Consider the following 8,858-nt stretch of genomic DNA (forward strand, 5'->3'; position numbering starts at 1 on the left):
TGGGCGGCAACACCTCCCGCCCGAGGCCTGATGAAGGGCTGGGAAGCGCTGGTACAGATGCCAAGGAACAAACAACAGCCGCTTGTGTCCTGCCGGGCACGGAGCCCAGCAGCGGGGCAGGGACGGCGTGCTGCTCCCCCAGCACGGGGCTGCGGGGGGCCGGAGACTGGACTGCTGCTGGAGCAGCCGCCCCAGGAGCTGGGGGGAAACTGAGGCATGAAAGCATGGAGGGACCCCGTTTGGTGATGGAGCAGGAGGTGCTGGCAGCGACGGCAGAGACATCCCGATGCCCGGACACCGTCTCTTCCCCTTCAGCATTTCAGGCTGAGCCCCGACAGCTGCTCTTGGCATCTCCAACCTGCCCACGGGCAGCGGTGGGACGCACTCCCGCGCCTGGGTGGCCTGATCCTGGTCCCCTGCGTCCTCTTCCGTGAGAGCAGCCGGGATATTAAGTGTCATTGCTGCGGGGAGAAATGCAAGCGGAGGAATCCTGGGAAACTGGTTTTACCCCTCCGTCCGGTGCCGGCGGCAGGACGGCGGCTGTGGCGGTGCTCCTCCCTCGGCGAAGGCATATAACGCCTGCCATGGTCCCGGCAGCCAGCACTGTGCTGCGGGAGGCGGGCAGGGGTGCCGGCAGCGAGCGATGGCCTCCATGGGGATGCAGGTGCTGGGCATTGCCCTCTCTGTCATCGGCTGGTTGGCCTCCATCCTCTGCTGCGCGTTGCCCATGTGGCGGGAGACGGCCTTCGTCGGCAACAACATCGTGGTGGCCCAGATCATCTGGGAAGGGCTGTGGATGAACTGCGTGGTGCAGAGCACGGGGCAGATACAGTGCAAGGTCTACGACTCCATGCTGGCCCTGCCGCAGGACCTGCAAGCCGCCCGCGCCCTCCTGGTGGTGGCCATCGTCTTGGCCGTCCTGGGCACCCTGCTTGCCGTCGCCGGTGGCAAGTGCACCAACTGCGTGGAGGACGAGACCGCCAAAGCCAAGGTCATGATCCTCTCTGGCGTCATCTTCATCGTCGCCGGCGTCCTTGTCCTCATCCCTGTCTCTTGGTCAGCTAACACCATCATCCGGGACTTCTACAACCCGCTGGTCACCGACTCGCAGAAGCGGGACCTGGGGTCGTCCCTCTACGTGGGTTGGGCGGCCTCCGCGCTCCTGCTGCTGGGGGGGGGGATCCTCTGCTGCACCTGCCCCCCCCGGGGCGAGAAGCCCTACTCCGCCAAGTTCACGGCTGCTCGCTCGCTGCCAGCCAGCAACTACGTCTAGGAGCTGCTGTGCCTGCCCGGACCCCCCCGAGCCGCTCCGGGGAGCCGGGACCTCCCGGCGTGCCCCTGGGGCACAGACCCCCCCTGGCCGGGCTGGGGGGCTGGCCGGGAGCCAGAGCAGGGAGCGCCGGGCACCGGGGTGGTGTGAGGGAGGGCAGACAGAGCTGCCTTTGTTCACCGGGAGATTGAAGCTGGTTCTTTAATCTTGGTTGAGATGGGGAACAGGGAGATTCTGTCCTGCCTGCCCCCCCCAGTGGGGGGTCCAGCTCCCCCCGGAGCACTCAGCCGTGGCATCTTCTCTGAGACACCACCCGATCCCCACCTCGAGCATCTCCTGGCTCCCGGTATCGGGGTGTGCCGCACGGTGACGCAGCTCCCGTCCCGCGGGTGGCACAGGGCTCTTGCCCGGTAAAACCCCCGAGGACGCGTCCCTCGGGGCGGGTGGTGGTGCTGGTGGGGACGCCAAACCTGTCCCATGCAGTCATGGGGATGTGGTGGCTCTGCAAACCCCAGCAGGATCTCGAGGGGCGGCGGGGGGCTCTCACCTGCCTGTACCCTAAATTTTGACTTTGACCTACTTTCGGGGCTCGGAGCTGCTGTACAGATGTGCGATTTCTTGAGGCAGCTCCCCGGGGCAGGGGCATCATTATCCTGGGAGTGGGAAGGCAGCGGCTGGGCTGGGAGAACCGGTCGGGGAGGCGAGAGCGAGCGGGGCTGTGCACCCGCATGGAGGGGGGCGACTCCCAGGACCCGACCCTGTCCCATGGGGATGTGCCCAGCTCCATGGGCCCCCTCGGCATCCCCTGAGTGGGGTGCCTGGGCTGGGAGCAGGAGGGGGTGGCCCGCGGTGCTCCCACCCCGGCTGTGCCGCCATCCGTCCCCGCGTCGCAGCCTTCCCACATTAAACGGCAGCTGCTCAGACCCCGCTGTGCTTCGTTTTCTTTACCCTCTCCAACACCCGGCTCTGTGGTGGGACAGTGCGGTGCTTCTGTGCCGTAGACCCTTGTCTGCCTGAGATACCCCAAATCTGCTCTCTGGAGCCTCTGCGATCCCAGCCGCCGCCTGACCCCTGCTCCAGCATCACCCATCACTCTCCTCCCTGGGCCACCCCGGGCGTCCGCTCCCCAGGGGGCTGGCAATGGGTGCCTCCACGGCACGATGCCTTGGCGGCGCCGGATGCGCCGTCAGGGCTGCCCCACGCCTGCCCCGGCACGATCTTTCCTCCTGAGCAGGAAGAAGGTGGCGGGCGCCGGCGAGGGCAGGTCGGGGCGCGCTGGCCCTGGGGCCACCCGACAGCCCCGGCTGGGAGCACCCCGGGGCTGGTGTGGGCAACGCCAAGTGTTTTGCCTGTCTTGCTTCCGGCATGACAAGCTGCGCTGGGGCACAGCCAGAGCTATACCAGCTTGGGAATGTCCTTCCCTCACACCTCGGGTTGTGCAGGGATGACAGGTAACGCCGGCTGCCCGGCGAGTGCGAGGCTGTGGGTGTCTCACCTGGGTCTGGGGGCTTGAGGGCTCCCAGCTCCACCGTCCCTTTGCTGGGAGTGAAAAATGGTGGAAAATGCTCCGGCGGCCCCGTGGTGCCGGTGGCCAGGTGAAAATGTGAGCGTGATGCTCCAGCGAGCATCCCTGCCAGGATCCATGGGCAACCGCTCATCCCTGCTGTGGGCGGTCGTGCGCCCCGTTTTGGGTGTCTCTTGTGGTCCAGGTCCTGTTGGCCAGGAAGGGTGCCCAGGATGGCTTCCCATCGTCCTGGCACCCTGACCTCCTGGGAGGCTGGTTTCCATTTCTCTGGGAGAGAGGGACTTTATTTTTGGCCCAAAGGGACTTTCATGGACCAGGGGAGGCAAAGTCCCAGTGCTGGGTGTCCCTCGGGATGTCAAGGGATGAAGGCTGCTAGGGAAGGAGTGGGGATGCCATGGGGGAGGAGAGGCTGGAGAAATTGAAACCAGGACCAGAGAAACCACGGCGAAACCTCCTGCAAGTGCTGCAGGGTGTGCCGGGCACAGCCGATACCACACTGCTGCTCAGGGCTCATAAAAACTCAGCTGGTCCCAGCCGCCAAGCGCGGGTGCAAGCACCCATGGGTGCATTCTGCCCCATGGTGGTACTGGGGCTCTGCTCCGTGTGGAGCTGAGCAGCGATTTGGGCTGAGCCAGGGACCACAGGGGCTACGTGTGACCGTGGTGGAGCCGTCGGCGGGTCTGGCGTGTCCCCCTGTACTGGCCACCCCTCTTATACGGGGGTTACAGGGGTGACGCCTGTGGTGACCCCAGGCTTCGTAGCCCCTTGCTGGGGGTTTGCCCTCTCGATGCTGCTCCTGGTGTGAAAGAAGAGCGGGTATCACCGAAAGCGCTGAGCACCACAGCCGTATCGGAGACAGACCTGAGCTCTGACCCACTTCCAGCGCCCCAGAGAGGAAATCCCGGGTCCAAAGGGCGCTGCGGCACGGCTGCCGACGGCAAAGCAAAATATGCCCTTGAACGGGGAGCAGCCGGTGCTGCGGTGAGGGCAGGGGGCTGCCTTGCCTGCCCGTGCCCCCCAGCGTGATGCTCATGGCCGGGGAGGGCAGGGTGGCTGAAGCACCAGCAATGGGGCAAGGCATGGGGTGGGTGCTGTGGGGTGGCTGCCACGGCAGGACGTGGGGTGAGCGTGGAGTGGGGGGGGAGTCTGCGCTGTGGAGCATGCCGGGATGGGCACAGTGAGCCCCTCATCCTGCTCCCCAAAAGCCGTCCCCCTCCCTAACACTTGCCCTGCGCATGGCCCAGCTGGGATGGGGTGGTGGCAGAGGACCGCCCTATGCCGTGGGGAGATTGCAGGGGCTAACAAGACATATGGGGGCTCCTGCGCCTTCGCCTCCTTGGGACCTGGGTGCCCCATGCCACATGTATCCCCACGTGGACCTGCAGCAATGCCCCGTGCCACACGTGTCCCCGTGCTGGTCTGCAGCCGTTCGCAGATGGGGAACGGGACACACCCAGCACGAAGTCCATGCTCTTCAGAAAGCCCCCTGGCTCGGGGCCATGTCTGTGATGGCTGTGCCCTGTCCCTGCAGGTGCTGTTGATGGCGACGATGACGATGCAGCTGGGTGGGCTGATGCTGGCTGTGCTGGGCTGGCTGGGCTCCATCCTCACCTGTGCGCTGCCCATGTGGAAGGTGACGGCCTTCATCGGCTCCAACATCGTGGTGGCCCAGGTCTTCTGGGAAGGGCTGTGGATGAATTGCGTGTACGAAAGCACGGGGCAGATGCAGTGCAAGGTCTACGACTCCCTGCTGGAGCTCACCTCCGACCTACAAGCAGCTCGCGCCTTGGTGGTCACCTCCATCTTCGTGGCCTTCTTCGCCTTCCTCACCGCCATCTCGGGTGCGGACTGCACCCGCTGCGTGGATGACAAGAGCACCAAGACCAGGATCTCCATCGTGGCAGGTGCCATCTTTGTCCTGGCCAGCATCATGCTGCTCATCCCTGTCTCCTGGTCTGCTAACAGCATCGTCAGCAACTTCTACAACCCCATGGTGCCCGAGGCCCTCAAGAGAGAGCTGGGGGCTGCCCTCTACATCGGCTGGGCCTCCAGTGCCCTCCAGCTTTTTGGTGGGGGCATCCTGTGCTGCTCGGGACCCCCGTCCCAGCAGGACCCCTACCCCAAGAAGTACAGAGCGGTGAAAACCTGCAGCCCGATGGGCTACCCCATGAAAGACTATGTGTGAGCCACCGTGCCTGGGTGCCAGCCCAAGGTGGAGCACCACTGTCCCCGTCCTGCCTCCACACGCCATCCCCCCAGCCCATGGGCTGCCTCCTCCTGCCCGTCCCCGCACCGGCTGCACCCCCAGCACGGTCCTTCCGCCTGTGCCCTTCCCCGGCGCGCTGGGGCTGCGCTCGCGATGGACTATAAACATCTTGGTGCCACCAAGGCTGCCTGGGCTCATTTCGAAGTGGTGCGGCGGGAAGGATGGTGACATGTCCTATCCATGTTGCGCCCTGCCAAGATGCTGCCAGCTCAGGGGCTGCTGCCCCAGCACCCAGCGTGTCCCCATGAGGATGTGGCAGTAGCTGGCCAAGGCACTCCCTGCACATCCCCCAGTGGGGAAACTGAGGCAGGGAGAGGGTGCTGAGAGCCAAGAGGGGCATAGGGGGACACCAGGCTCCCAGAGTTCGGTCCTTTGAGGCCCCAGGGGCTGGGAGGGGACCCCAGAGAAAAGCCAAATCCCCCCTCCCCAGCTCCTGGCCGCCCTCTCCTGCCCACCCCAGAGGGTCCGCAGCCCCACTGCTGTGGCAACAACGCACGGCAGGCAGCGGAGGCAGGGAGTTTATTTGACAGCCAAGTGTGGGATGGGGACAGCCATGACACCCAACTGCCCAGGGGACAATGCTGGGGACAAAGGGGGGAGAGGGGAGCAGGGCAGTTGCTCACGATGGGTGCAGGGACCCCAAGACCTGGGTGGGGTGGGGGGGGGCAGTGCAGAGGGGTGACAAGAGCCACAGGGAGGGCGAGTGTGGGAGATGCGGGACGTCCTGGGTGGGGGACAGGGACAGACACAGCCACCGCTTCCCACCAGGGAAGAGCTCCTGAGGGGAAGGAAGTAATCCGCTCCCCAGGGCCATGGGAATGGGATGAGCAGGAACAGGTCTAGGGGAGGAGAAAAGGAAAAAAAAGAAATATCCCAGCAAGAGATTTGGGTAAAAAACTTCCCAAGGGAGCAGTGGAGGAAGAGGCGTGGAGGCAGAATGGCAAAGGGGCTTGGGGAACAGGCTGGGCAGGCGATGCCGGGCGGCTCCTGGGTAGGGAGCGGCCACCAGCTCCTGAAGTCCCTTCCAGTCTCATTTCCCACCCAGACCATTAACTACAAAGCTGTAGGAAAATGAGAGACTTAAGCAGCTGTTGCGGGATGAAAGCTGATGTAGTGCTTGGAAAGCTTCTCCGTCTGGCTGTCACCTTGGCACAACTGCTCCCGGTTGGGACGCAGATGTCTCCTGCGCCTCAGGGTGCACTGGGTTAGCTCCTGGGAAGGACGAGGATGTGAGACTGCAGGACATGGTGATGGGGACCCACCTCCAATGGTCCCCAGGTAAAGACCATGAGGGTCTGGGGTAGGGAAGATGAAGATGGATCTAGATTTTGACCATTGCCATGTGGGAGTGCTCCTGGGAAGGATGAGGAGGGGGACCACAGGACATAGCAATGGGGATCCACCTCCAACGGTGCCCAGGTAAAGATCACGGGGTGGGAAAGAGGAAGAACGATCCAGATTTTGACTGAGGGCTGAGAGGTGAGCATGGTGGGGAGAAGACATCCCAGACAGGAGATGGCTGTAAAGAGCCAGGTGGGTCTGTCTTGGTGAGGACCGAGGTGTCATGGACGGTACCAGAATGTCACAGCTAACGCTGGTGCCCGGGAGACCCTGGTGAAACCGGGAGACCCTCCCCACGCTGAGGAGCGGACAACGTCCCCCAGGGCCCGGCCCTCAGAGGGAAGGAGCCGGAGAAGGGAACGGGGATGTTTTGGCTCTCAATGCTCCCCAAAAACCTCGTCACCCCCCAGCAGCCGCTCTGCTCCAGGAGGGGGTCACTGGGCTGGGTTTTACAAGGGGCCAAGTGCTCACCCCGCCCTCCCCAGAGCTGCGTCGGCTCTCAGCCCTCCTCGATGGGGGGGACAGGGCATTTCCGATAGACGTAGATCACCCCGGAGATGTAGTCGGTGCCCTGGGTGCTCTCCTCCTCGGAGGTGGCCCTCTCCCAGCGCTCTACCTCCTGGGCCAGCACCTTCTGCCAGGCTCCCTGCTTCTCCAGCCTCTCCAGCGCTGCCTCCAGCTCCGCCTTGTACTGCAGGTTGGAGGGGTTGCTCCTCGTCGTCAGGCAGAGGAATCCTCCTGTTGGGAGAGGGGATGGGTGATGCCGACGCTGGGGGTCCCTCGCTGGGGATGGCATCCCCTTGGAAAGGGGCGGGGGGGGCAAGGGGAGGCAGTGAGACCCTGCTGGGCATCATCTGGCAGGCCAGCGGGCAGGGGATGGGCAGACCAGGAGGTGCATGGGCAGGGGACAGGCAGGGGACGGGCAGGGGACGGGCAGGCCAGGAGGCCCGTGGGCAGGGGACAGGCAGGGGACAGGCAGGGGACAGGCAGGGGACAGGCAGGGGACAGGCAGGCCAGGAGGCCCGTGGGCAGGGGACGGGCAGGGGATGGGCAGGGGACGGGCAGGCCAGCGGGCAGGGGACGGGCAGGCCAGGAGGCCAATAGGCAGGGGACAGGCAGGCAGGCGGGCAGGGGACAGGCAGGGGACGGGCAGGGGATGGGCAGGGGACGGGCAGGGGACGGGCAGGCCAGGAGGCCCGTGGGCAGGGGACGGGCAGGGGACGGGCAGGGGACAGGCAGGCCAGGAGGCCCATAGGCAGGGGACAGGCAGGGGATGGGCAGGCCATCACACCTAAGCACACACTGTCACACATCAGGAGTGCCACCGCCACCTCCTGCCACGTCCCCTGGCAGGGCCGGGGCCAGCTGCACGTCCCTGCCTGTACCCGGCAGCAGGCACGAGGGCCAGCGCCCAGCGGGGGACCCGCGTCCGCCGGTGCCGGTGTCCCGGTCCTGCCACCCCGGGGGTCCCGGCGGGGAGGGGGCAGCGGGGGACGCCCCTCACCGGGCTTGGTGACACGCAGCAGCTCCGGGACGGCCGCGCTCGGCACCTGCCCCTCGCCCAGGGCCCCCACCACCGTCACGGCGTCGTAGTGCTCTGCGGGGACACGCGTGGCATCACCGGGGGGGGACCCTCCGGGCCAGCCCCCCCCCCCCCGCCCCGGGGCCGGCCCCGTTACCTGCGGGCGCGGGCAGCGGCTCCCGGCCCAGGACGCACCGCCGCAGCTGCCGGTAGAGACCGGTGCTCCGCGCCCGCTCCAGCATCCCCGCGCTGCCGTCCACGCCGTGCAGGCAGCGGAAGCCGCGGCGGTGGAGCTGCGGGGACAGACGGCACCGTTAGCGCCCCGCCCCGTCCCCCCGCCCGTCCCGTCCCGCCCCGCCCCGCCCGGTACCTCCCGCGCTACGAGCCCGGTGCCACAGGCCACGTCGAGCAACCGCGCCCCGGCGGGCGGCGCGGGGAAGGCGAAGGCGAGCGACGCGGCGGCCAGGTGCGGTGCCCGGTACTCCAACGCCGCCACATCCTGCGGGGACACGGCTGTCACCGGCGTCGGGGAGCGGAGCGGAACGGCCCCGGCCCCCCCGGCTCCCCCGGTCCCGGTACCTGCTCGTAGCGGGCGGCCCAGCCGTCGTACAGCCGCAGGCGCTCGGGCAGCGCCGCGCCGCCATGCACCGCCGCCACCCGCTCCCGCACCTCCGCCGGCAGCCGCATCCCGCGCCGGCTCCGCGCCCCCGCCCCGGATACGCCCCCCCGCGCTCTATTGGCTCCGTGCACCCGCCCCGGATACGCCCCCCAGCGCCCCATTGGCTCCGCGCCCCCGCCCCGGATACACCCCCCGCGCTCTATTGGCTCGGTGCACCCTCCCCGGATACGCCCCCCCCTGCGCTCTATTGGCTCTGTGCACCCTCCCCAGATACGCCCCCCAGCGCCCCATTGGCCGCCGGACCTGCGCGGCCAC

At 66.8% G+C, this 8,858-nt stretch overlaps 3 protein-coding genes across 3 annotated transcripts; 2 read left to right on the plus strand and 1 right to left on the minus strand.

Moving 5' to 3' along the window:
* The first annotated feature begins 643 nt into the window (after window positions 1-643).
* Window positions 644-1,273, plus strand: LOC132319159 (claudin-4-like). The gene has a single exon (XM_059829304.1). It carries the CDS (start codon window positions 644-646, stop codon window positions 1,271-1,273), a length of 630 nt encoding a protein of 209 aa, XP_059685287.1.
* A 3,062-nt stretch (window positions 1,274-4,335) lies between these two features.
* Window positions 4,336-4,980, plus strand: LOC132319161 (claudin-4-like). The gene has a single exon (XM_059829314.1). It carries the CDS (start codon window positions 4,336-4,338, stop codon window positions 4,978-4,980), a length of 645 nt encoding a protein of 214 aa, XP_059685297.1.
* A 753-nt stretch (window positions 4,981-5,733) lies between these two features.
* On the minus strand, window positions 5,734-8,611 carry METTL27 (methyltransferase like 27). The gene is made up of 5 exons (XM_059829386.1): window positions 8,504-8,611; window positions 8,295-8,423; window positions 8,082-8,217; window positions 7,907-7,999; window positions 5,734-7,140 (listed from the first exon to the last, which is right to left on the minus strand). The coding sequence occupies exons 1-5, from the start codon at window positions 8,609-8,611 to the stop codon at window positions 6,902-6,904; spliced, it is 705 nt and encodes a 234-aa protein (XP_059685369.1). The 3' UTR covers window positions 5,734-6,901.
* Between the last annotated feature and the right edge of the window lie 247 nt (window positions 8,612-8,858).

Source organism: Gavia stellata, chromosome 25 (genome assembly GCF_030936135.1).
Source record: "Gavia stellata isolate bGavSte3 chromosome 25, bGavSte3.hap2, whole genome shotgun sequence".
Classification (NCBI taxonomy): domain Eukaryota; kingdom Metazoa; phylum Chordata; class Aves; order Gaviiformes; family Gaviidae; genus Gavia; species Gavia stellata.

Bases quoted from the DNA above. Each gene is read 5' to 3' on its own strand.
- LOC132319159 (XM_059829304.1), top strand. From the start codon at position 644: ATGGCCTCCATGGGGATGCAGGTGCTGGGCATTGCCCTCTCTGTCATC.
- LOC132319161 (XM_059829314.1), top strand. From the start codon at position 4,336: ATGGCGACGATGACGATGCAGCTGGGTGGGCTGATGCTGGCTGTGCTG.
- METTL27 (XM_059829386.1), bottom strand. From the start codon at position 8,611: ATGCGGCTGCCGGCGGAGGTGCGGGAGCGGGTGGCGGCGGTGCATGGC. The intron at 8,424-8,503 runs GTACCGGGACCG...GTGTCCCCGCAG, and splicing joins GGGCCGCCCGCTACGAGCAG to GATGTGGCGGCGTTGGAGTA. The intron at 7,141-7,906 runs GTGAGGGGCGTC...CTCTCCCAACAG, and splicing joins GCTGCGTGTCACCAAGCCCG to GAGGATTCCTCTGCCTGACG.